The 27,582-nt window shown below is 40.5% G+C and overlaps 3 protein-coding genes across 7 annotated transcripts in view; all 3 read left to right on the plus strand.

The window, feature by feature from the left end:
* The window catches only part of myo7ab (myosin VIIAb), a gene marked incomplete at both ends in the record, with an annotated part of 38,638 nt that extends 26,356 nt beyond the window's left edge, over window positions 1-12,282 (plus strand). The window contains 16 exons of the mRNA XM_080434760.1: window positions 274-400; window positions 475-644; window positions 1,642-1,829; window positions 3,433-3,557; window positions 4,037-4,212; window positions 4,483-4,636; window positions 5,626-5,781; window positions 5,874-5,979; window positions 6,877-6,990; window positions 7,807-7,894; window positions 8,059-8,165; window positions 8,666-8,848; window positions 9,224-9,340; window positions 9,570-9,653; window positions 10,797-10,916; window positions 12,190-12,282. Of these exons, the coding sequence (XP_080290886.1) occupies window positions 274-400; window positions 475-644; window positions 1,642-1,829; window positions 3,433-3,557; window positions 4,037-4,212; window positions 4,483-4,636; window positions 5,626-5,781; window positions 5,874-5,979; window positions 6,877-6,990; window positions 7,807-7,894; window positions 8,059-8,165; window positions 8,666-8,848; window positions 9,224-9,340; window positions 9,570-9,653; window positions 10,797-10,916; window positions 12,190-12,282 (2,108 nt within the window). The remainder of the gene's footprint in view (window positions 1-273; window positions 401-474; window positions 645-1,641; window positions 1,830-3,432; window positions 3,558-4,036; window positions 4,213-4,482; window positions 4,637-5,625; window positions 5,782-5,873; window positions 5,980-6,876; window positions 6,991-7,806; window positions 7,895-8,058; window positions 8,166-8,665; window positions 8,849-9,223; window positions 9,341-9,569; window positions 9,654-10,796; window positions 10,917-12,189) is intronic.
* Window positions 12,283-15,564: 3,282 nt separating this feature from the next.
* On the plus strand, window positions 15,565-23,518 carry LOC308090990 (UDP-glucuronosyltransferase 2A1-like). 5 transcript variants are annotated; one of them, XM_080436265.1, is made up of 3 exons: window positions 15,565-15,666; window positions 17,245-17,336; window positions 21,528-23,518. In XM_080436265.1, the coding sequence occupies exons 1-3, from the start codon at window positions 15,635-15,637 to the stop codon at window positions 23,123-23,125; spliced, it is 1,722 nt and encodes a 573-aa protein (XP_080292391.1). In that variant the 5' UTR covers window positions 15,565-15,634; the 3' UTR covers window positions 23,126-23,518. The 5 variants fall into 5 exon arrangements, with proteins under 5 accessions (XP_080292391.1, XP_080292395.1, XP_080292393.1 ...); XM_080436267.1 differs by lacking the exon at window positions 15,565-15,666 and adding an exon at window positions 16,523-16,552; XM_080436269.1 differs by lacking the exon at window positions 17,245-17,336 and having other exon boundaries at window positions 15,623-15,666.
* On the plus strand, window positions 16,505-27,555 carry LOC308090991 (UDP-glucuronosyltransferase 2A1-like). The gene is made up of 3 exons (XM_080436270.1): window positions 16,505-16,552; window positions 17,245-17,336; window positions 24,892-27,555. Exon 3 carries the CDS (start codon window positions 24,911-24,913, stop codon window positions 26,495-26,497), a length of 1,587 nt encoding a protein of 528 aa, XP_080292396.1. The 5' UTR covers window positions 16,505-16,552; window positions 17,245-17,336; window positions 24,892-24,910; the 3' UTR covers window positions 26,498-27,555.
* The last annotated feature ends 27 nt before the right edge of the window (window positions 27,556-27,582 follow it).

Consider the following 27,582-nt stretch of genomic DNA (forward strand, 5'->3'; position numbering starts at 1 on the left):
ACCCGACCCGCGCATCACTAGTTCCTGCATGTAACCCTATGTATCACTACAAAAACAAAAAATCGTAGTGTTTTGCCAAGTATTATTAGAGGTCCCACTTGCAACAACCTCGCGGCCCACTAGTAGGGCCCTGGCCCACAGGTTGGGAATCGCTGCTGTATACTTCGTTGACCGTGTTCCCCCGGGGGCAGTCAAATCATTCCAGTTTATCGTTAAACTGCTCTCTTTTTTCTGTTGCTGATGGATGCCGTATTGTGACTGTCTGTGCCACAGGGCCCAGTCTGCCCAAGAACGATGTGATAGTGGCAGTAAACTGGACCGGTGTTTACTTTGTGGACGAACAGGAGCAGGTGCTTCTGGAACTCTCTTTCCCAGAACTCACTGCTGTGTCCAGTAGCAGGTATTGTATAGATACAGGTGCGGGTATTAGATGATTTAATATTTACATCTTATGAACCATAACTGTCCTTACAGAGGGGGTAAACTCCAGGGCCAGAGTTTTACCCTGGCCACCGTGAAAGGAGACGAATACACCTTCACCTCCAACAACGCGGAGGACATCCGGGACCTTGTGGTGGCATTCCTAGAGGGTCTGAGGAAGAGGTCCAAGTACGTGGTGGCTCTGACAGACTGCCCTAACCCTGGTGAGATTCACGGATCATTTCATTGAAACAAATACAAGGGCAACCTTTGTGAGTTAACTGGTATCTAAAAATTATTTGAAGAGCTGGGCTAACCCTGGTACACTGTGGTGTAAGCCTTACAGGGGGTTTTCAACTGGTGGTCCGTGAAGGTATTGCATGTGGTCCCTGAACATGCATTTTGTAATGTAGGAAAGTGAAGATGTTCCTTTTTTTCTCTCTTTTTTAATGTTTCCACTAGTTGAGAAATGCACTGAATGACCTGGTGATCCTATGATGATTAGATCAGATATAAGAACTGGGTTCGGGGAAAAAAACACCACCCTGGCGATTTTACGTGATATGAAGCATCGACTGAAGGTGGAAATGTACAAATTTACCCAAAGAAAATTTTACAATTGATGGACTTATTAAACATTATTTAACTAATATTTTAATACATTTAACAAAGGTATTTTATTTATTTGTTTACATTTTAAAACATTTCCCCTTGAACCACCGCCTGCTAGCCCTAATTACGCCATTGGTTGAGAAACAGTGGGATGCATAGCCATGGAATGCATATCAAGTGTTTCCAGAATAACTAATCTTAGCGCTTATCCCCACCCAACACAACAGTGGTCTCCAGGTTGATTCTTATTCAGGGAGGTGGTCCCATGGTCACAATCAGTTGAAAACCCCTGGTTCATGTTCAGATTTTGGATGGAGTGCTTGTTTGCGGAACTAAAATAAGGACCCATGCAGCAGGACTCTACCCAGAGAACAGCAAAACTATTCACCGTTCACTATTTATACCCCAATCGATTAGTTGTTTTATTTAAAAGCCTGTCCAGTAGATAAAAACATGTAAAACCTGAGGGTACATTATTCAAATGTGTATGGAGGAGGTTTAGGGAAAACATAACCATATCAAATAATAAAAGCTTAATTTTATTGGTTGATTGATATTTTTCTCTCTGAAGCACTATATGGCACATTTGTCAATTCCATCTGTTACCAGAGGCAGAATCCACGTTCCTCAGTTTCTCTAAGGGTGATCTGATCATTCTGGATGAGCACACTGGGGAGCATGTGATGAACTCGGGCTGGGCTCACGGCCTCAATGACAGGACCAAGCTGAGAGGGGACTTTCCTGCTGACTGTGTCTATGTGCTGCCAACCGTCACCAGGCCGCAGTATGACATAGTGGTGAGTATGAACTCTGTATTGAAAACGTTAAATCCATAATGTATACAGAAAATTACAAAACTCCAACCCTGAACAAGGGCAATCTAGAGGTGTACAGTAGAGGATGACCAGTGTCCATGACCACCATGACCACGTTTTCTTCTTTTCAACAAGACACAGAAGGTTTAAAGTCAGTGGTTTCAACATCCTGGATACATGACTGTTGGTACCTCCAATGATTCCTTTTATCTCGCTGAACTGAGCGATCAAACTGCCTCTAGATATCTCTCATGACAGCTTTACCATGTGCCTTTATTAAGGGGCCTAATTGACATGCTGACCACTTATTTCAAGCCACACACAGACCATAGCATGGACTGCTCCTCAGTCCACCTCTCTTTTCAGATCTTTCTCCGTTTATTGGAGAGCTCCAGCTTAGTGGTAATGTTCATATGAGGAATCAACTCATGCATCTGTTAATAATGTTACAAAACTACAGTATGCACAGAGTCCACAGATTGCAATAATTCTTCATTGTCCTCTAGCTATCCTATATTAAACTTGCCTTGTGGGTGGACGGTGGATGGTGGATGATGGACGGTGGCCGGTGGACGGTGGACATCATAAACGTAACATGCCCACATATGGAGACTTTCAATTCAATTTCAATTCAAACTTTATTCCAGACACACAGGGGGTCCATAGAGTACATACAAATCATCAACATCACACAATAAATTAAACAGTAAATAAAAAGGAAAAATAAAAAATAAAATCATAAATAGAGGCTGACTCTCCAGTGTTTACGCAGCCTGAGCGGTAACCTCAGCGGTAACATGCCCATATTATATCAGAATCAACTTTATTGTCAAATCACTCCACACTATCCACACTCATGGCTGACCTCAAAGTGCAATTGGTCTTAGAATTCTATCCCCTACCAACTTGCCCCCAGAGAGTCAAACAACGCACTCCCTCAGCGAGCTCCTGAGAAGGAGTCCCTTGGTAGTGGCATCCTCCTTTTCCTGTAAACATACCCTTTTCTGCTACTGGAGCTTTTACCGATATGTAATGTATTGTATGTATTGTATGTCTTGCTGATGAATTGAGTACAAGGGACCACAATGGAAACAAGCCTATCTGGGCTTTTTGTGTCATCCTTTTAGCAGAGCTCTTTTTTGACTGTCCTGCCATACTGTTATCAAACATGTTAATAAAGTATTCAATCAATCAAACCATTGACTATTCTGGCACGCGGAGTGATGTACCGAGGGGAAAGTCAGTTAGATCACCGATAAATCTGCAAATGCCGTCCGTACTGCATATGAAGTACGCTGATGTCATCACTATGACCTGATAGTACTGGCGTTATACTGTAGACTGGGATGGACTCATTATTAGCACATGCTTCACACAGAACTCCAGAGCAAATAGACGGGCACAGCAGGTCTTTGACAATGAGTACAGCGGGTATGGCATAACCTTGTGGGACATGCGTTCCCGACTTGCATTATCCCCACCTTGAGTGGTCCCCAAGTACTGCCTGACAGGTGGAACTCTCCAGGAAGTTGTTGCTTTCTTTCCCACTCTATTGTTCGTTTCTAACTTGCTCTTTCTGTCCAAGACTCTAGTAAGCATGACCCCAGACCAGAGGAAAGAGTCCGTTGGCTTGTCTCAGCTGGTCCTGACTGACAAGGAAGACATGGTCAAACCCTACACCCTGGAAGAGTTCTCCTATGACTACTTCAGGTGCCAGTCCTGTTCACAGCAAATATGTGTTTAACATAATCATCTGCATGTTAACTGTATACAAAAAATTGTTCCATGACCCAGGCCTGAGCAATTAACCTAAAATATATCGAAACAGATATTTAGAACAAATAACCTACTTAATCTTGCTCATGTAGGTCAATCGAATAATTGAGAAGCAGTTTTTTTTTTCTTTCTTTCTTATATATCAACAAATCCACACAAAAATATCCTAATAGATTTTTTATAATCTACTCAATGATTAGTCTGAATAATCTGAAAATGGCTGATCCACAAGCTCACAATGAATGTGAGCTTGTAGATATGCTATAATTTTTAGTTTTTTAATTGTTCATTAATCACAATCGAGACAAAAGGTTTAAATAATTGTGATATTGATATAAAGTCATATCGCCCTACCTCATCTGTTGTCTGTGCTCTTAGATCATCTTACTATATCTCCTCTTCTCTCACTCCAGGCCCCCTCCTAAGAGCACTCTGAGCAGGGTGATGATCACCAAGACCAAGGGAAAGGAGCGCCTGTGGAGCTGCACCAGAGAGCCTCTCAAACAACCTTTACTCAAGAAGGTCCTGATCCATGAAGAGCTCGCTCAGGAAGCCTGTTCGGCATCCAATGATATCCTTTCATATACGTGTGTGCTTGTGTGTGTGTGTGCGCGTGTGTGTGTGCGCGCGTGTGTGTGTGTGTGTGTGTGTGTGTGTGTGTGTGTGTGTGTGCGTGTGCGTGTGCGTGTGCGTGTGCGTGTGCGTGTGCGTGTGCGTGCGTGCGCTTGTTTGTACATTCATGCAGGTACAGTGAGCAGAAGGGTTTGGGAGCATAAGCATGGTGCTTTATTTCTATTTCTAAGTAAATACTACGAATGTCTGGGGTTTCTCTGTTACTGGTCCTTGACCATGGCTGTACCTGTGATGAAGTATATGGGGGACTACCCGTCCAAACGCCTGCGCTCACTCTCTGAGCTCACTGACCAGATCTTTGAAGGAGCCTTGAAGGCTGAGCCCCTAAAAGATGAGATCTTCTGTCAGATCCTCAAACAGCTTACTGATAATCATGTCAAGTAAGTGTGAGCAGGCACACACATGTAACATATGCACATGAAGACGTGTAACATAAACCGAACAAAAACTTCATTAAGGCAAAATAAATAAGACAAATAGCATACATATACATCACACAGATATAACCAATACATCAATCCAACAAAAATGATGTGTCTTAAGGCCAGACAGCACCAATGCAACTACTGTAGTCACAACTCCTTGCTAAATTACATTACATTACATTACAGTCATTTAGCAGATGCTTTTATCCAAAGCGACTTACAATAAGTGCATTCAACATAAATTAATTTAATTAATTAGGTAAAACCAAAACTACTAATCACCAGAAGCATTTAAGTGCATTCTCTTCTAAAACAAGCAACCAAGAGTATACCTAGCGCTAAAGTAAAAGTGCAGTATATCAGCTACCTACTTTCATAAACAGATGAGACAAAATAGGAAAATCAACAGAGCAAGAGCTAAAACAAATGTCCTCGAGGATGTCCATCGAATAAACAAGATCCAATAAAACAGTAAAACAAGAGTTCGTACAACTAGTTAACAACAAGTAGGCAAGGTGAAGAGGAAGGGTAGTGTTTCCTGAAGAGGTGGGTTTTTAGCCTGTGGCGAAAGATGGGCAGTGACTCTGCTGTCCTGACATCAGTGGGGAGTTCATTCCACCACTGTTACAAAACAGTTTTAAGGCCAGTCCACACCAATGCAACTCCTTGCAACTGCCATTGGGGATAATGGTTGCAAGTTGTTGCATGTTTCAAGGAGTTGCATTGGTGTCGACTGGCCTTTGAGACAAGACACAAAAATACTAATTCATTAATATACTGTAAATTATTTTCCAAAGCTGTATTTTGAGCTGAGGAAGTGTGAAAATTACGCTCACACGTGTGTGTGTGTGTGTGTGTGTGTGTGTGTGTGTGTGTGTGTGTGTGTGTGTGTGTGTGTGTGTGCGTGTGTGCGTGCGTGCGTGCGTGCTCGTACATTGATGCAGGTACAGTGAGGAGAAGGGTTGGGAGCTGCTGTGGCTGTGCACAGGCCTCTTTCCTCCCAGTAACATCCTGCTGCCTCATGTCCAGAAGTTCCTACAGGCCAAGAAACACCATCCACTAGCTCCAGACTGCATGCAGCGGCTGCAGAAGGCCTTAAGGTACGTGTATACTACTACATGTTCTCTTTGTCGCTCTCTTTTATTCCCACTGTGTTTGCTGCTAATCCACTGATCTGTGATCTGCGCTGCAGAAATGGATCCAGGAAGTACCCTCCACACCTGGTTGAGGTGGAGGCCATACAACACAAGACCACGCAAATCTTTCACAAAGTGTACTTCCCTGACGACGCAGACGAGGTGAGCCCCCTCATCAACACAGTGAAATCCTTCATCTTAATTCAACTGGTACATTTGGTTCCACTTCAGAGTTACATTATCACTAAGTATTTGCAATGAACCCTCTCAGTGCAGGATTTCATTACAAACACAGGCCCGAAATTGTTTTAAAAAGTTAGTTTTTTCAAATTAAAGAAAATAGATAAATAGTATTTATAATCTATTTCGAAATTAAGAGGGTTAAGAGTTCTAAATATATTGATTGTGTCTATAATAATCTGTGACCTAAACTAGTCCACTTACTGTAGCATAAATGTACCTAAAATATTTGTACTGCATTTACTAACATAATACAATGTTGTGGTATTTATTTTCCCTAGACAACTGAAAAGGATGAGGCCAGCATCATTTTAGATTTCTATATCAACATACTACTAAAAGATCACAACATACGAATCCATCCCTCTTGCTAGAAGCTCATGTCCAAACATCATAGAATGTCATTGTTGTCCGAAAACCTGTTAAAACAAGTCCCAGAGTTGTTACTGTTGCTTTGGTCACTGTAATTCATAATTGTGATGAACATGACAATGTAATTAAACCAGAACAACTTAATGATGTACAGTAACAGCTAGGTTGAAAAAGCATTTGCTGTCACTTGATAAAAAGGTTCCAGAAAAAAGTCAAATGCCCGACCTAAGACAACGCAATTATGAATTATATTGACCAAAAAGAAATCTCTGGGACTTGTTTTAACAGCTATTTGGTCAACAGTGCAATATGACTAGAACACTAAACATACTTAGTTTTTTCCACTCTTGGGGGTTTTCATAGACTAATGTCGACAATAAGAGTAAAATCTAATTCTGCTGGCCTTATCCTACACAGACCATTCTAAATGAACACATTGTTTTACAGGTGTTTGAGGTGGAGTCAAGCACCAAGGCCAAAGACTTCTGTCACAATATTTCTGGGCGTCTGATGCTCAAGTCTGCTGAGGGCTTTAGCCTCTTTGTCAAGATCACTGACAAGGTAATGTGACTGCATATCAGTCTATGGTAAAACCAATTTTTTACTGTCAAACCTACAGGATGAACTGCTGTAAAGGACCATACTGTTGTCATTACAAGTATTTGTCAATTCACATTTGCCATATATTGTGCATTAACAGATAAACATCTGTCATTTCATGTTTTTATTTTTAGATGTTGCATCTGTTAACATTTTCTCCATAGTCATTAACCACAAAGCATACACCATTATTCATTTGTTGGGTCAAGTATTAACTAAATACATCCATTCAATGCATACTTACGTTTTTCCAACGTTCAACCTTGAGACAGTGTGAAAATCTGTGTCAGAATTTCTCTGAATTTTAATTTACATACAACCCTATTTCAATAAGATATTAAGCTTATTTTGTAGCTCTGATCCTCTGCTTTCATATAAAATGAAGAAGCTAAAAGTCGAAAATGTTCATTGATGCACCATTTACTGTGTTCAGTCACAATTGAATCAATATTGGCTAGTCATTGCGCTGTTAAGAAGACACAACCATTTGAATTTCATTCATAAATCAATATGTATCCTAGCGTGTTCCAATAATTAGATTTTCATACCATAGTGAAAAGAATGTAATCCAATGGCTTCCATGAAAATCTAACTGTATGCTTTGGGAAATGGTCGACAGTATATCATGTATACAGTGAGTCATAGGCAATCGGCTAAACGTCCCAGACCACTGGTATGGTCCTTTAAACATTCAGCGGATATATATACATTATATAAATTGTATATATATTTTCACAATTGTATTACATGGAAAATCTGTGATCTGTGATTTTCCAGGTCATTAGTGTGCCTGATGGCGATTTCTTCTTCGACTTTGTGAGGCACCTGACTGACTGGATTAAAAAAGCTCGCCATGTTAAAGACGGTAAAGGCACCCTCACACTGTGTGTTTGTATCTACAGTATCTGTCTGTCTGTCTGTCTTTGTGTGAATGGAGTCTTACTTTATATAGCTGAAGGTCAAGACAGACACTCAGTAGGATAAAAAGGATGCTGTTTGAATTATTACTTCCTCTTCTTGTGTCTCAAGGCGTAGTGCCTTCACTGACATACCAGGTGTTCTTTATGAAGAAGCTGTGGACTAACACCGTCCCAGGGAAAGACTCCATGGCGGACTCCATCTTCCACTACTACCAAGTGAGTACAGCACATGACATCTTCTCATCCATTCATAACTTCTAAAATATGTACATATTAGGACTGGCCTTCTATAACAGATGCTTAATTTTGGTAAATGTGAGTGGCTCTTGATTGAGATAACAATCTCACTGCAAAGAGTCTTGATTAGATTTTTGGTATTCACATTTTTCGATTGGAAAAGGTGCAGAATATGGCGGCAGTGGCTCAGGGGTAGAGTGGCCGGATGGGAACCGCAGGGTTCCCAGTACGATCCCGGGCTCCCCCAGAGTTAGTGTCGAAGTGTCCTTCAGCAAGATGCTGAACCCCTAATTGCTGGTGCCTTTCATGGTTCTCTCCGCCATCGGTGTATGAATGTATGGGTGAATGTAATGCACAATCTATGTAAAGCGCTTTGGATAAAAGCGCTATATAAATGCACCATTTACATATTATGTACTCGCACAAACACTCAATCTCTCCCCACAACTCCTCCTTTTCTTCTCTCACTCTTGGAGCAGGAGTTGCCTAAATATCTCCGTGGCTACCACAAGTGTACCAGAGAGGAGGTCTACCAACTGGGTGCTCTTATCTACAGGGTGAAGTTTGAGGAGGACAAGTCCAACTTCCAGCTTCCCAAAATCCTCAAAGACCTTGTCCCTCAGGATCAGATCCGACATCTCTCTCCTGAAGACTGGAAGAGAGTTAGTGGCAAAACTAAGCTATTTCTCATAGAAAAAACATATTCAGGAAATCCACAGTTTATTGAAAGTCTTAAAATGTATGACATCAGTTTTGCCAAAGAAAATTCTCTAATAATGATGACTGGTTTTGATGTGAAACTGGTCTTACATTTGAACTCACAGTGGTATTAAAAAGGTCTTACATTTAAATTGCTGATACCTGCGGATTTGCTGATATTTTATTTGTAATTTGTGTTATTGACTATATTTAAAGCCCAAAGACTAGAGATGAAAATGTGCTTTTAGCTACATCTGGAGCAATACATACTTTGATGTTGAACAAAATGTTTACTTTGCTTACTGCACTCATCATTTCATTGTTTGTGTTGCTTCCAGTCCATCATGTCATTATACAACAAACATTCCGGGAAGAGCCGTGAAGAAGCCAAGCTCGCTTTTCTAAAAATAATTTACAAATGGCCCACCTTTGGCTCTGCGTTCTTTGAAGTCAAGGTAAAGACCCTCCACCCCAATCTTGGGGGATTCTTTGATTTACAACTGAGACAATAACAATGTATCTTTTTTTTTTTCACCATGAAAAATCTCTCTATAATTCTATGATAAATACAAATACAAAAAATATAACATTTTAAGCTGTTAAGTGTCTTCTTTTATCACCCAACTGGCATTGTATTCTCCTGTTCACTCTCTGCTATATATTCCTGTTTTCCTCTTTGTGCAGCAAACAACTGATCCAAATTACCCAGAGACCCTCTTGATAGCGATCAACAAACATGGAGTCAGTCTGATAGACCCCAAGTCCAGGGTAGGTCTACCGTATATGAATGTAAAAGCTTAAAAATTTTGTCAACCAAGGAATTGATTACAGAAATTATGCTACCGTCTACCAAATTGTACAATACACTGAACTGTCACTGCGAGCACCCTCGCTGCTGAAGGAACTCAGCCTGTCAAACATGAACGAAACTCGGCCACCAAACATTGTTTGTTGTTGGAGTTTATGTATGCAGAGAAACCACTCACAACCAATCACTTTCCAGTGACCTTCAGTGGTTCACGGAATGGCTGCATAATAATGCAATAAGCTTGAGTGTTTTCAGCCAACTCCATTCCCGCACGGTTGGGAAATGCCACATGGGACTAACATTTTGTTCCTGGTTGACATCTAATGTTAATCTATTTATAAAATTAAAGTGTTGATCAAATGCTTTTATCATTGTCTTTGTTAGTAAATAATAAAGCTATGGAGATGAGATAAACAAATGATCACCCAGCATTGCCCTCCTTGTCCAACCTCAGGCAACACAAATGCCCACGTGATAATCTATAGCATACATGGGCAACTGGCCCGGGGGCCACATGTGGCCCCCACCTTCACTTGATGCGGCCCGCAGGTTAATATCGGATATATTATTGATTTCAGCTGTTACAATTCCAAACATGCAAACATGACACGCTTTAATTACTATATTATATCTATCTATATCTATAGTAATAGCTTAATGACTAGTATTACAATTCTATTGTCTTTTTTATGTCCAATTTATTTGTATTTAAGTTCATAAAGTTAAAATAAGTATAACTAAATGCATTTGAAATTAAATAAAACATTTACTTTTCAGGATTCCAATAAAAAAATAGCAAAAAAAAAAATCTGGATTCCAATTCAAAAATAGCAAAAATAGCAGATCTACAAGCTCAAAACGCGTCGTAGTTTTGCAACTTGTAGATCGGCTATGTTTGCTACTTTTGTGTGACATAAAATGGTGAAAAAAATTAAAATACGGAGAGACAGTGTAGTGTATGGAATGCGGCCCTCTGGAGTGTGTGTGGAAATACAGTGTCCCTCTCCATCATCAAAGTTGCCCACCGCTGATCAATAGTATCTGCACACAAAAAATCCATAAAGTGTCTCTATGCTCATTCCATGTTCCTATACTTTCTCTAGGACATCCTGACCACCCACCCGTTCACTAAGATCTCCAACTGGAGCAGTGGCAACACCTACTTTCACATCACCATCGGCAACCTGGTCCGAGGCAGTAAGCTGCTGTGTGAAACTTCTCTGGTGAGCATACAGTGACAGTGTTCCATGAAAGGACTGTCCCTTTGTACTGTGGCTACTGAACAGATATTACTATCTATGCAGGATGCTTTTAGATTAGATATTGAAAGTTTTATTCCAACATTCGATATTCATAAATATGAAAACCCGAAACTAACTACAAAATCAGCTATAGTATATCACATGGAAATATTTGAACGGCTATTCTGGGGTGCTCTGAAACTGTAGCTGATAAAGTGGCGTCTAGGAAACCACAAGTAAGGTGAATACGTTTCCAGAAGGAGAGATGACTGTTTAACTTTATTTGGATGCTGTTCACCTTGTAGGCTCTGTCCATAATGGGACCGCTTGCTTCATTCAAATACTGAGTCGTGCTAAAATATATGACACAGTTGCTGTGTTCAAGGCTTGTGATGCGCACCACAATGTTAATTTGTATAAATATGACATCATATTATGGATCGGATAATCACAAACACTCCAAGTAAATGGTGCATTTATAGAGTGCCTTTATCTAAAGCACTTTACATTCACCCATTCATGAACACATTCACACCAGCATACATTCATTCCCCTGGAGAAAGCCATGCAAGGCACCAACCTGCTCATCTGGAGCGGTTAGGGGTTCAGTGTCTTGCTCAAGGACACTTTGACACAAAGCCACAGGAGATGCAAGGGATCGAACCAGGAACCATCCAATTCCCAAGCAGCTGCTCTATCTCCTGAGCCACTGCTGCTCTTAACCCGCCTCAAGTGTACATGTTTACAAAACAAATGCCCAAACACCCTATCAGCTATGACGACGATTAATAAAGAACTATATCTACTGTATATCTAATCCAGGTATATATTTCTTATCATTTTAGTGCTAACAGTTTGTTTAACCCATTCAATCCGGGAATGCATCTGTGTCATTTTGGATTTATTTTGGCTATTCAAAAATAGCAGATACACAAGCTAATAGCACGGCACAAGTGAACTTGTAGATCTGCTATTTTAGAAAAATCTTGATCATTTTGTGCAAATCTTTGAATATAAAGCCAACATTTGTAACTCAAATATTTGCTTCTGGAGATCCCTGGAACAAAAATAATTTACAAAAGTTCGCTTTAAAAAATACATATTCAAAGATTTGCACGTTTTTTTTTTTTTAAATAGCCAAAGACATCTAAAAATGACAGGATTGCGTTTCCCGGTCTTAATGGATTAAGAACCTTTCAAATGAATGGACATGCTCGGACATTAATGTCAGTGAATGTCTTGTGATGATCCCCAGGGCTACAAGATGGATGACCTCCTGACCTCCTACATCAGCCAGATGTTGGCTACCATGACCAAACAGCGCAGTTCCCGTGGCAACAGCAAATGAACTGATGCATGGAACCTCGTCGATCTCCCTACTTTCTGATCTTTCCCTGGAGATGGTGGTGTGAATCGATACAGCAGGGTTCATAGACCCGTCCTCTTCTTCCCCCAACACCAGACCACCAAGATGTACAGTGCCATCCATGGGAACATTCTGCGCTTCTTACATATCTGTGAAACATCTACAGCTGGGGTCTCCTACCTTTTTCAGGGCAAGGACCCCTTAGCTGAGAGAGAGATGAAGCAGGGACCCCCCACTACATCTTGGATTCATGTTAAATGCGTGTCTTCTGACATTTAACCACTTAAACCCTCAATACTTTGTAAACTTGACCTTTGGCTCTGTACTTGGTCTGCTCTTTTTTTCTCTGTACACCAAACCTCTTTGCCGATCTAAGAGAAAAAGTGATTTGTTGATGTGCTAAGAGAAATATACTGTACAGAGCTGCTTTCTAAGCATCCTTCATATTGATTTACACTTGAGACATGCTGGCTCTTTGAATTGTCCCGCTGACAATCAATTATGATGAATCCCATCTTGATTTATATGTTGACTGGGACACCATAATGCCAAGGTTTTTCCTCTTATCACATTAATATGTCCGTCTTAAATTCACCTATTGCCCTTAAATCACTTTTCCCCCGGTGTACTAATGTACATTTAACATGGCAACTGTGATGACTTTAAGCACTGTCATGTGGTACAGTAATAACTACTGTAGTGTAAATCAGTGGTCAAAACAATTCCAGTAATGATGACACCCCCAAATGCATTGTTCTGTATACCTATCTACAACTGTAGCTTCAACTCTGTATACTAATGAGCTGTAAATACTTTGTTCTTTTTTATGGATGAACCATTAACAACGATTTTTTTAAAGTGTGACGCAATCTTACATAACTTCTATTGCTAATCCAGTTTATTGTTTATCAGAATTTGTACACATCTTCTAGTGATGTTTGAATACATTAAATGCTGCAAATACAGATCAAATATATGTGGTTAATGCACCGTCTGGTGTATCATGTAAATATACAATAATAACTGGAACACCCTTGCAAACATCGCATGCTCTGATCACGATGTTCAGGTGGTGAGGAGGAAATGTTCCTATAGTACACAAGGATATCTGCAACTCCCATCTGCTGGCAATTGGAGTTCGAGTCAATAATAGCTCTCAAGATATCTGATCGATGAGATAGAAGCCATAAGTTTAACTTTTTCATACATTTTGCTTTTCCAGGTGAGACTACTGGTTTCTTTGTTGTAGCTTAGTAACAGTTCAGCTTAAACACATCCCTACTTTGTAGTGATGTGCGGGTCGGGTTTTTTCATGACCCGCCCGCCCCGCCCCGCCCCGCCCCGCCCCGCCACGGAACCCAACCCGCCTCAACCCGCCCCGTGAACCCATATATAAATCTATGGCTCAACCCACCCCACGACCCGCGGGGCGGGTTGAGCCCCGCGGGTCGTACATAATTCTGTAAAATCATGAAGGTTACACTAGAAAATAATCTTCAAGTATACACCCCAAGTGTATTCAAACTGTTTTATTGTTATTATTCTTATTCTTATTAGGAATAAAGACAAAACAAGAGCATGTGATTTTTATTTATTTTTTTGCGTGTGAGAGCGGCTGACCCGGTCACCCGCAGCCTGCTTAATTGCCTCTGAAATCTTGACTCGACCACCTGCGCCGCAGGTTGACCCGCGGGTTCCGGGTCGGCCCGCTCATCACTACTACTTTGGCTTTTGGCTTTTGAATACAAAGAACGTGTATTTAATGGACCTTTAAAAAATATTATAGTCTGATATGGACACCATTCAGTTTCAATCGATTGGATAACTAAATGATAATATTTTAAGTGACTTTACAACAAACACATCTATAACAGAATTATCTTTGGGAAATCAGAGTCATTGGCTTATCCATGTACATTCTGTGGCAAAGCATCAAATAAAATGGACATTTATTTTCCACAATTACACAATCTCAGACTCATTTTGTAATCTATACCTCAGACATAGTGAAATGTAAAGATTTTAATTGCACTTATGTTCAACAAGCTGCAAACGTCTATCAGTCTCCAGATCTGTTCTCAGCATTCACTCACTATTAGTATTTTTGAAAATACTAGAGGCCACTACGCGGCCCTCAATGCCCACCGATGAGGCCATTGTTTTCTGAACTGTCCACAGCCCACCAATGGGCTGCAAAGCGAGAAGACAGACATTGTGCCATCATATAATGAGCATTAGTGAGGACCAATTATATTAAGATAAGGATGAAAAGGTTTCTTTGAGATATTAATCGGACCATGTGCACAACTCACTTCTTGGAGGTCATTCAACTGAGACATTCTCTGCTTCATTTTTACTAGCCACTAGATGGCAGCAGCAACACAATGCAATTTCTTACAAAATATGAATTTACTTTGTTGCTAGACACTGTTTTGACTTATTAAGGCAGCACATGGGGGATATTTTTGGGAAGTAAATGTGGAGCAAGGTGGGCTGTCCATTTTTTTATCATAAGGCATGGAGTCCCATTGGAATTCAAAACCCACTTAATGTGTTTTATAATAGCTTAAATGTCAGGTCAACATGTTTTATAAACTTTATGAAAGTACTGTATATGGGCATGAAATTACTACATTGTTTCTTGTCTGGTGATCAAACATCTAATCTCACAATGTCCATATATAGCAGATTATGCAATTGTTGTACAGTTTTATAGACGTGTGTGTGTGTGTGTGTGTGTGTGTGTGTGTGTGTGTGTGTGTGTGTGTGTGTGTGTGTGTGTGTGTGTGTGTGTGTGCGTGTGCGCGTGCGTGTGTGTGTGTGCGCGTGAACGTGCGCGTGTATGGGTGTGCGTGTGGGTCATCATCTTCCATAAAACATGAATAGTCTCAGAAATGTCATAAAAGCAAAGGTTAATGCCTCAAATCTGTGATTTCTCCAACTGGTTGGCTGTATAGAATAGCAGCAACATAGGTTTAGAATGATAATACCTAAACGTCTCCTCAATATACTTTCAGTCATGAGATTCTATTCTGCTTTATTCCATGTGAAAGCGCTTGGGGGGAGTAGTTAGGGGTTAAGTGTCTTGCACAGGGACATGCACGTTTACCTTTTAGACCGGGGGCAGGGGGTGAACCGTGACCTGCTGAATACCGGATGGCCTCTCTACCCAGTAAGCTACGCCCCACCCAAGGAGGAGGATGTAGTGTATTGTGTAAGTACCCGTAGTTCAGTACGTCAGTACGTGGGATGCTAGATATCCTGGAACTGGAGAGGGTTGTTGTTATGTCTGCAGCTGTGTCCCAGACTCCCAGTCACGCCATAGCTGCTGCTGATGAACGTGTCAAACATCTGGAGGAAAATCAGGTAAGACACACACACACACACACACACACACACACACACACACACACACACACACACACACACACACACACACACACACACACACACACACACACACACACACACACACGCATGCACACACGCACACACGTACGCGCATCGAAGTGCATTTAAATTCAAAGCCCCATCCGTTTGGAATAACCTACCAAGTTCACTTAGATCTATCACCTCCCTCAAAGTGTTTAAAGAAGCTATTTTCATTCACCTTCTAACACCCTGTTCATGCTTCTAATCATGCTTCTAATCGTTCTTGGCATTTGTTCTTCACAATTGTTATTATAAACCTGTATCTAATGTATTGATATTCATTTTCAAATGTTTTTGTCATATAATCTATTCCCAAACTATATTAAATAGTAAGTAAGTAAGTACATTTTATTTGTATAGCACTTCTCACAGAGAAAACTCACAAAGTGCTTTACATACAATAAAAATACAACAATTATAAAGAAAAACTGCAGCAAAACAGTACTGATAGTACTATAGAACTCAGAACAAAACCGAAGACATAATTACAAAGAAGAAATCAAAAGAAAATCAAAGATATTCCGCAAAAGCATGTCCAAACAGAAGTGTTTTCAAGTGGTTCTTGAAAACACTCAGGGCGCTGCAGCTTTAGCTCTCAGGGCCTGCGGTAGGGCATTCCAAATGAAACATTCCCTTGGGTTGCCCACATTTGTGTGCATGAATCAATTGCAAAAGCCTATGACGGATGTTTGTCTTTTGTGTTGGAGCCTCTTTGCAAGCACCTTCCCAGTAAACTAATTTGAAAACTTGTTCCTCCAGATTCCTCCGATCTGTCCACACTTGAGTTTTGCCTCAGAGGATTCAGGGGACCCAGATATAAGTAAGTCATACAATCCAGAGATTATGCTTTTCCCTAAAGAGTTCACTTCTTGGCCGTGCTTACTTCCGCTCTGGTCTCTATCTCGGAGCGATAAGAGTCCGTGACTTCCTGTAGCAGCCAGCCAGTCAAGATTGTTTTACCAGAGCAGACTGTGTTGTTTTTACTGTAACTGTTTTTACTGCAACTATTAACAATGCAAGAAAAATAGCAAAATTCATCTTCTAGTAATAGCCCTCTCTAATATTGAGTGTGGCGGTACAGTATGTCTGGACACTGTTTTTGTTTTGATCCAGTGAAGTTTCTAATCTGTAAGAAGAAATAGTTTTATGTGGGCTGTTATATTTAATTACAAGGTACTCAAATAAAAATGTATCATCCTGTACTGTAGCCTACTGCACTGGTTCTCAAAATCTTAACGTGGGGTCCCGGGACCCCCAGAGGTCCTTGGGGTGGTTACAGAACTTCCAGGGTGTCCCCAGCAAAATGAGTTAACGCCACAAAATCTGTTTAACCACTTTAATATATCGGCTATTTGAAAATAGTCGATTTAAAACAATCTAGTAAATCAACTATTTTCAAAAAATCTTGAAAAACAAAAGTGATGCTTAATGATTTTGAAAAAACACAAAAAGTTAGAATATGGAGATAAGAGGCAACTGTACTGTACAGTCTATTTTCCATGTCCCCCACAGTTTCACTTTCTCAGCCAGAAGCAGATCAGCAGAAGCTGACTGGTCAACTTCCACTGTATTACCCTCATCAACAAGACAACTCTTTCAACTGGGTGAGTATAGTGTGCGTGTACCATAGAGGTGTGTACAGGCATGTCATGTGGGTCCCAGAGGATAGCAGTTGCCACCCACTAGTGTTTGCGTTTAACCTCAAATTCTATTATTTTCTGCATAATTTTCTCCACTTCTGAACGAAATCCTATCCTATTAAAATTAATTTAAGGGAGGACGGGTGGGCAGGAGGGTGCATGGGTGGACCACATCGTCACGCTCATGTCACAGTGACTCAGCCATAACCGCAAGGAGTTCCCTATGCAGCTACACCCAAATATGGAGTGTGTTGTCAAAGTGTCGTCATGGCATTAGGCTCAAGCAAATCAGTCAGCTCCATATATGGGCACAAAAGTGGGCCATATATGGGCAGATATGCTGATGACATCAGGGATCTCCATATAAGGGCATAAAAGGGACGGGGACTGACAGATACAGAGATCTTCACATATCAGTCGGATCGGCGGTGCGATGTAGGTGTGAGATATTTCTACAGATCTACAAGCTTGTAGATCAGCCATTTTTGCATTTTTTTTCAAATAGCTTTTTTTGGCCATACCCTAGTTCTTTCTGAAATAACGCCTCTGTGTGCGCGTGTGTGTGTGTGTGTGTGTGTGTGTGTGTGTGTGTGTGTGTGTGTGTGTGTGTGTGTGTGTGTGTGTGTGTGTGTGTGCGTATGTGTATGTGTATGTGTATGTGTGTGTGTGTGTGTGTGTGTGTGTGTGTGTGTGTGTGTGTGTGTGTGTGTGTGTGTGTGCGTGCGTATGTGTATGTGTATGTGTGTGTGTGTGTGTGTGTGTGTGTGTGTGTGTGTGTGTGTGTGTGTGTGTGCGTATGTGTATGTGTATGTGTGTGTGTGTGTGTGTGTGTGTGTGTGTGTGTGTGTGTGTGTGTGTGTGTGTGTGTGTGTACAGAACACCTAATTACAGGGGTCACACAACAGAGGCAGACAGGATTGACACTAAACACCACAGATTAGATTTTTTGTAACATTAAGAGATTGTTTGTTTAAAGCTTTTATGGCTGTGTAAACAAAGTTCTTGCTAAAACAGCTTTTCTACACATGGCTGGTTTGCATTGCTTCAGTGGTTGTAAAGTTGAACTTAATTTCCCACATGGGACCTAGCCTACTCATGTTACCAGAGTGCAAGACGTTTTGTATTTGAATTCCATTACATAACTTGTTGGAAAACAGCAGTAGCCTACACTACATTTCGGCGCTGTCTCGTAGAAACCTCTTATCTCAGCTTTTGTGTTTTCTTTTCATAAATTAATGCCCTACGAGATCATACTACTGCGTCACACAAAAGCATCAAAAGTAGCAGATCTACAAGTTCGAAACGCGATGCGAAGCTCCGCGTTTTGACGTAGATCTGCTACTTTTGCTGTTTTTGAATTTGAATCCTGAAAAGTAACAGTTTTGGAAATATGAGGTTTCCACCTGACAAGAGACGATTTACAATTTGGGCTTTAACTCTTATCTATAGTGACTTACAGGTTGAAATAAGGGCCATTAACCCTGGTCAATAAGCAACAGGGTAAGAGGTCAAGTGTATGACTTGAAAGAGATTCGGGTTTATTACATAACATACATACATAGTTTTCAGCAATTCATGGTTAATTCTTATGCATTATCATCTCCTTACATTTCATTGCATTCTTGATGAAGGATGAATTGGTGGTGACTGAATACACACAGCACAAGATGGGACATTATTCAATCCAATGTCAACTTTCCCCTACATGCCATGTATATCTTACTTTTTGTAAGGTATGTTAACATGCATTTGTCCTTAAATCTTGACACAATGTGTTACTCTATATCTAAATAATTTAATTCAAAAAGGCCCTAATAATAATGATAATAGCTTGAATTTATATAGCGCCTTTCATGAACACAAGGACGCTTTACATCAAAAACAATGAACAACCAACAAACAAACAACCAAACAAAACAGCAAACAACTATTTGCCATAAGCCTGAGAGAATAGGTGTCTTTTCAAGGCAGCCTTAAAAGAGTCCAGTGTTGGAGCATGTTGAATCTCCATTGGGAGAGGGTGGGGGCTGTCACACTGAGGGCTCTGTCCCCAAAGGTTCGCTTGCTTGTTTGGGAGATAGAGAGGAGGTCCAAGTCTGTGTACCACAGGTTGCTCTGCAACCACCTTTAACTTTATTGTCAGTCGGATTTTGTGCACAGCAGATCGACATAACGTTGAATCCTGCTCATGAATAATAATAATATAATAATGATAATAATAATAACAATAATATATCTAATAATAATAATAAAATACTCAGTCTAAACAATGCTTGGGTGTATTGCACAAACTGAATGGATTTAAAAAAATTGTACAAAGTCAATAATATCTAAATAAATAAAACTTTTAACTAAAATAAATATAAAAATGTTTGCATCACAGGCTAAAAGCAGCATCTAGTCCAGCACAGTGTGTGTGTGTGTGTGTGTGTGTGTGTGTGTGTGTGTGTGTGTGTGTGTGTGTGTGTGTGTGTGTGTGCGTGTGCGTGTGCGTGTGCCGTGTGCGTGTGTGCGCGTGCGCGTGTACATGTGCGTGAGAGAGAGAGAGAGAGAGAGAGAGAGAGAGAGAGAGAGAGAGAGAGAGAGAGAGAGAGAGAGAGATTTCAAAGCTAGATTAGAGACCTTACCATAGTGTTGTGTTTCATTGCTGTCCCTGTGAGCTTTGGACCCGGCACACAGATATTATTACATGAGCTTGAAACTGCTTGTTTTTTCGTCATTATATAGGCCAAGTACAATAGGTGCTTGTGTATACCTTTCTTTTGGCATCAGTCTTTCCATGTGCTCCGGTGGTGGATTGTATATGGATTTTGGTAAGTGTTAACGGAAATATTTCCTTTATTTTTAATGTACAGAAATGTGTCGTTGATTGATTGATTGAATATACTTCATTAGTCAGAAATGTAAACAGCACGTGGTACAGTTAGACATTAAGGCTAAAAGGATAACATTAAAAAAAAAAAAACACCAGTTCACTTGTTCCATATACTCTTTGCCTGGCAGCCTGCTATATGTCACTCCCTTAGTGGATGCACATGCAACTCATCACTATTCCTATGGGCTGTTGTATTATATTGACAAGGTGAAAATAGACAGAAGATGAAAAGGTTATACATACAAAATAAATTTAAGTATATGAGATTACTCTCATATACCCACTGTGAGAAAATAATGGCATATCTAGCTATATGGACTATTATAAGCTTACTGTACATAGTTCAGTTTAATCAACAGATCACATCGCAAGAAAATGTGTACAAACCAGGAAAACTCGCACAGAATTGACATGCTCAAAGGAGTGGAATTTCTTAAGAAAAACAGACTTCTTAGCTTAGAGTTAACTTTCTCAAGAAGGGTCTCATTTTACAAACCATGTGTTAAAAGCATGTGTTACTTTTCCTCTAACATTCACTCTGCAACTCCTGTGAACTAATGACACTGTTAAAATAGGTGCAGTTGAGATGTTTTTCTTGTGTTTTATATATTTCATATTCAGTTTTAGAACATTCAATACATATTTCTATTAATGTTTTTGCCATGTCGCTCAGCAGGTCATTTTTGTAAATGAGAATTGGTTCTTAATGTACTTTTAACCTGGTTAAATTAAGGCTGCATTAATGTCTCTTTTTTTTAATAGACAGGTTAGGTTTTTATTTCACCAAACTGTACATGGATTGTTAATGGGTGAAACTTTAAGTTTCACTCATGACAACCAATGTAGGCTTAGCAAAAAGCTGAGGTTGGAAAGAAAACAGAGGATCCCAGGCACTCAGTGGTAAAAGGAGGAAAACAGTCTTTATTAAAACAAGGCAAATGCCAACATGTTTCGACCACAACAGCTCTTCATCAGGGTGCCCTGTTGAAGACCTGTTGTGGTCAAAACATGTTGGCATTTGCGTTGTTTTAATAAAAACTGTCTTTGTTTTCCTCCTTTTACCACTGAGTGCCCGGGATCCTCCGTTTTTTCACGTTTTATCCCATTTGATCCAGGAGCATGACACTTTTAACTACTTTAACTACCTGTATCTCCTGTGAGCACTTGGTTGTATTGTTTTGTCACTGTGTCACATGTATAATGTTATTGTAATGAACTATACATAAATGAATAATGGCAACAATGTGTTAATTATTGTTTGTATATTGTTAGGACTGTAGGAGGACTGAATATGAAGATGTGTCATCCATCGAACTTCATCTTTGCACTGCTGTTGTTCCCGCTGGCATGTGTATCTGGGGGCAAAATCCTGGTGTTCCCTTTGGATGGGAGTCATTGGGTGAACATGAAAGTACTCATTGAAGAGTTGCACTTAAAAGGCCATGATATAACCGTGGTTCGGGCGTCCAATAGTTGGTACATCAAAGAAATATCCCCTTTCTACACCTCTGTCACGGCTCCTAACAATGGAGGATTTGATGAAGAGTTCTTTGGAGACCTAATTCTTCGACAGCTGCGAGCACGAAGGCAAGGAATGAGCTTTTGGTCTCAAATTCGTATGGAACGAGAGAGTCACACACACTTCTCACTCTTACACAAGAGTAACGCTGAAATGATTGCTAAAATATTTGAAGACGAGAAATTAATGCAGTCTTTCCATGATGCTGACTATGACTTAGTTCTCACTGACCCTGGTGTCGGTGGGGGGACAATGCTTGCTCGCAGACTGCAAGTTCCTCTTGTTTACAATGTCAGGTGGACAGTTCAAGGTGAAGCTCATTTTGTTATTGCCCCCTCACCTCTGTCATATATTCCATTCACTGCCACAGAGTTGACCGACAAGATGAGTTTCCGACAGAGGGTCATGAATTTTGTTGCGTACGTTCTTGGAATGTACACAATGTCACAAATCACTGAAGTTCATTACAGACCAGTAGTCGAACATTATTTCGGCCCTGATGTAAATTATGATGCATTTTTCCAAGATGCTGACATATATCTCATGAGAAACGATTTTGTCTTTGAATTTCCCCGTCCTACTATGCCAAATGTAGTCTACATGGGTGGATTTCAATGCAAGCCCGCCAACCCTCTCCCAAAGGACCTGGAGGAATTTGTACAGAGCTCCGGCGAGCATGGAGTTGTTATGATGTCCTTAGGCACCTTAGTGGGAGAACTACCGGTGGACATAACCGAAGATATTGCTGCAGCTTTTGCCCAGCTGCCCCAGAAGGTTATTTGGAGGCACACTGGACAAAGACCAGCCACCTTAGGCAACAACACCCTATTAGTCAAATGGTTGCCACAGAAGGATCTTTTAGCACACCCCAAAACCAGAGTCTTTGTTGCACACGGAGGAACCAACGGGGTTCAAGAGGCAATTTACCATGGAGTTCCAATAGTTGGACTTCCCTTGGCTTTTGATCAACGTGACAACCTGTCCAGAATTAGAGCAAAGGGAGCGGCTACGATGGTGGACATTGGCACGCTGGACAGAGACATTTTTGCAGATGCATTGAAAGCAGTTCTCCATGACCCCACATACAGGGAAACCATGCAGAAGCTCTCAAGGCTGCACAGAGACCAGCCCATGAAAGCACTGGACCGGGCAGTATTCTGGATAGAGTATGTCATAAGAAATAAAGGAGCCCCTCATCTGCGGACACATTCCAACAAACTGTCCTGGTTTGCTTACCACTCTGTTGACGTGATCGCTACTTTGCTGACAGTTGTGTTGGTTGTGACAATTACTTGTATTTCAATTCTGAGACGCTTGTGGAGGAAATTGTTTATGAAGAACCTTGTTAAAAATGAGTAGTATATGCTTGGATGTATACAATATTACACATATATTATGTGACCGAACATAACAACTACATTGCCATTGAAAATGTTTCCTTTTTCCCTTTTTTTTTTTTTCATTTGAAAGTAGAGGATCGGCGCAATCATTTGCTTATTGACCCATGACTTTTGGAACTACTGCGTATAGAAGTATATATTTTCGGACAAATTAAAGATCCTATATTTTAGAGCTTTTAGTAATTTTTGGATAATTCCTGAGTATCTATTAAACACACTATAAAACAATGAAAATATCTCCATTTGTTTTTGGTCAGTTTTTCCTGGATGTCTCTTTCTGCTCTTCTAACTCACAGGCTGTTTTCAGTTGTGACAACTTATCAGTCATTAATATTCATTAGCTGACTACTGATTGGCCTAAACCCTAAAGTCTCAAACTCGGCACGCGCATCTGCAAGGACCCAAAGGACTGTGGTGCCTGGGGTCGGGTCGAGTTGTTTGGATAGGCGGTTGTCTAGAACCTCCGATCCGACTGATATGCCCATATATAGGTATATATGGACATCTAGTTGTCCAGAACCGCCGATCAGACCGATATGCCTATGGGCATTTGGGCATATACTGATGACATCAGGGATCTCCATATATGTGCATTAAAAGGGACAGGGGCAGACAGACAGACAGACAGACAGACACTGAGATCTCCATATATGGGCATGAAAGGTACACATGCAGACAGATGGGTACAACGGGTACTCTGACAACAATTGGCATTGCATAACTGGGTGGGGCATGCATTCCCACCTTGCATTGTTCCTGACTTGCATCGTTCCCAAGTAGGTCAGTCTAGTTAGTTGTTAATATTCATTAACTTACTACTGATTGTCATAATTTTGTTTGGTGGACCCAAAACTGTATAGTGGACATGAAGCACAAACTCCAATTAATACAGTTCTAGACTGGTGCCCAACTCGGGAACGATGCAAGTCAGATGTTGCTGGATTGTGTTTGTGCAAATAAATGACACATATATATGTGTGTAGTGTCTCTTCAGTTATGCATATACAAAATTCAAGATTGCGACCTAAACCTGTGGCATTGATTATTTGTACTGATTTCTAAAAAGCTCCTTTCAATTTCATGACCCCAAACATCTAGATTTAGCCACTGGAATCACGACCCCACGTGATCTAGAAGTCAAGAGAGGGAAAAACTAGTAAAGGTTGCCATTCTTTCATAATTCAAGATGGAGTTGTACTGGCAACCTAAATATTCTTCATTGATCAGCTGCACTCATTTCTAATTACCACTGGATTCCGTGACCCCAAACATTTTGATTTAGCCACTGGGATTACGATCCATGTAATCTAGAAGTCGAGATATTGAAAAATTAGTATTGAAATGTTGCCAGTTTTTCCAAATACAAGATGGCAACCTAAATCTGTGCAATTGATCAGCTGTACTAATTTGTTATTAGCACCATTAGATTTCTTGTCCCCAAAAAATTGGTGTTTTTGCCATATAGCCCAGGTAATTATTGTGAATGAAAATTGGTTCTTCATTAACTTCACCTGGTTAAATTAAGGCTAAATTAATGTCTCATAATTTTTATTTGAGACTGTTTTTTTTATTTATACTGTACAGTACATGGATAGCTAATGGGTGAAACATTCAGTTTCACTATGACAACCAATGTGGTCTTAGCAAAAAATATATATATTATAATGAACTATACTTAAATCAGTAATGGCAACAATTTGTTAACTATTGTTTGTATATTTTAAGGGCTGTAAGAGGACTGAATATGAAGATGTGTCGTCCATCGAACGTCATCCTTGCCCTGCTGTTGTTCCTGTTGGCATGTGTATCTGGGGGCAAAATCCTGGTGTTCCCTTTGGATGGGAGTCATTGGTTGAACATGAAAGTCCTCATTGAAGAGTTGCACTTAAAAGGCCATGATATCACCGTGGTTCGGCCATCCAATAGTTGGTACATCAAAGAAATGTCCCCTTTCTACACCTCTGTCACTGTTCCTAGCACTGGAGGATTTGAGGAGGAGTTATTTGTAGGCCTAATTATGCGACAGCTGCATGTGCGAAGGCAAGGAATGAGCTTTTGGTCCCAAATTCGCAATGAACGGGATAATCACAAACAGTTCTCGCTCTTACACAAGAGTGTGGCTGAAATGATTGTTCAAATATTTGAAGACGAGAAATTAATGCAGTCTTTCCATGATGCTGACTATGACTTAGTTCTGACTGACCCTGGTGTTGGCGCAGGGACAATGCTTGCTCGCAGACTCCAAGTTCCTCTTGTTTACAATGTCAGGTGGACAGTTCAAGGTGAAGCTCATTTTGTCATTGCCCCCTCACCTCTGTCATATATTCCATTCTCTAGCACAGAGTTGACCGATAAGATGAGTTTTCCACAGAGGGTCATGAATTTTGTCGCTTATGTTTTTGGAACGTACATAATGTCACAAATCACAGAAGTTCATTACAAACCACTTGTCGAACATTATTTCGGTCCTGATGTAAATTATGATGCATTTTTCCAGGATGCTGACATCTATCTCATGAGAAACGATTTTATCTTTGAATTTCCCCGTCCTACTATGCCAAATGTGGTCTACATGGGTGGATTTCAATGCAAGCCCGCCAACCCTCTGCCAAAGGACCTGGAGGAATTTGTACAGAGCTCTGGCGAGCATGGAGTTGTTATGATGTCCTTAGGCACCTTACTGGGACAACTTCCGGGGGACATAACTGAAGAGATTGCTGCAGCTTTTGCCCAGCTACCTCAGAAGGTTATTTGGAGGCACACTGGCCAAAGACCAGCCACCTTAGGCAACAACACCCTATTGGTCAACTGGTTGCCACAGAACGACCTGTTAGCACACCCCAAAACCAGAGCCTTTGTTGCACACGGAGGAACCAACGGGGTTCAAGAGGCAATTTACCATGGAGTTCCAATAGTTGGACTTCCCTTGGTTTTTGATCAACGTGACAACCTGTCCAGAATTAAAGCAAAGGGAGCGGCTACGATGGTGGACATTGGCACGCTGGACAGAGACATTTTTGCAGATGCATTGAAAGCAGTTCTGCATGACCCCACATACAGGGAAACCATGCAGAAGCTCTCAAGGCTGCACAGAGATCAGCCCATGAAAGCACTGGACCGGGCAGTATTCTGGATAGAGTATGTTATAAGAAATAAAGGAGCCCCTCATCTGCGGACGCATTCCAACAAACTGTCCTGGTTTGCTTACCACTCTGTTGACGTGATCGCTACTTTGCTGACAGTTGTGTTGGTTGTGACAATTACTTGTATTTCAATTCTGAGACGCTTGTGGGGGAAATTGTGCATGAAGAAACATGTTAAAAATGAGTAGTATATGCGTGGATGTATAAACCACATGTAATACACATATATGTGACTGAACACAACAACCAGATCGATATGGAAAAGGTTTGTATTTGTAGTTTTTTTTTTCATTTGAAAGTAGAGCTACGCTTGCTTACCTATCACTTGCTTACCTATCACTTGCTTAGATTGTGCTACGTTTTTTGGAACTACAGCTTATAGAAGTATGTTTTTTTGGACAAATTAAAGGTCCCATATTTTAGCTTTTTAGTTATTTTTGTATCATTCCTCAACTCTATTAAATACACCTGTACAGTTGTTTACACTGAAAATATCTCCATTTGTTTTTCATCAGTTTTTCCTGGATGTCTCTTTCTGCTCCTCTAACTCACAGGCTGTATTCAGTTGTAACAGCTTATTAGTCATAATATTAGCTGACTACTGATTGGCCTAATTTGGTGAACCCAAAACTGTATGTTGGTCATGAAGCACGAATCCCCATTAATACAATTAACACAATTATAATATACAATTAGCATACTGTTGACATCATGAAGAAATTCTATTTTTGCAAATGTATTTATTTTGAAGCACAAATATAGGCCTACTGTACATGCACATTCTTGAAAGTTTTTACAATTAGATGGATCCCATTATATACAGTTATATATGAGTACACCTCTACTGTATGTTTGTAATTGACTGCACAGCTTTCTATGTGTGAGCAGCGGGTGCAAAATGCAACACAATTGTTCCACAGGGTCTTGAGCCCTGAAGGGCCAATGTGAAACCTTGGGACGTCAACCTTTACTTTATAGAGTGTGGAGCACAGAAGCTGTGCTCCAGTCAGAAGGCAGGCCTTGCCAGCCCCTGCTTTGATATACTGAATGTAAAAGATAAGGACTTCAGAATTCTCCCGGCGCTCATCTGAACGCTGGTCTAAGCATGCTGCCTTGTTGTGGAGCGAATTGACTTCGCGAAATTATCAGGCTTGTATTTCGTTTCATATATCATTAATTTTCTGTTCTTATGTTCACATATTATAGAGGGAATCTCCCTTGTTGTCAATAAATATGCCTTGCTCAGGTGAACGGTAATTTCTGTGTATGTCGT

This window comes from Gymnoscopelus braueri, assembly GCF_963280865.1.
Source record: "Gymnoscopelus braueri genome assembly, chromosome: 8".
In the NCBI taxonomy this organism is placed as follows: domain Eukaryota; kingdom Metazoa; phylum Chordata; class Actinopteri; order Myctophiformes; family Myctophidae; genus Gymnoscopelus; species Gymnoscopelus braueri.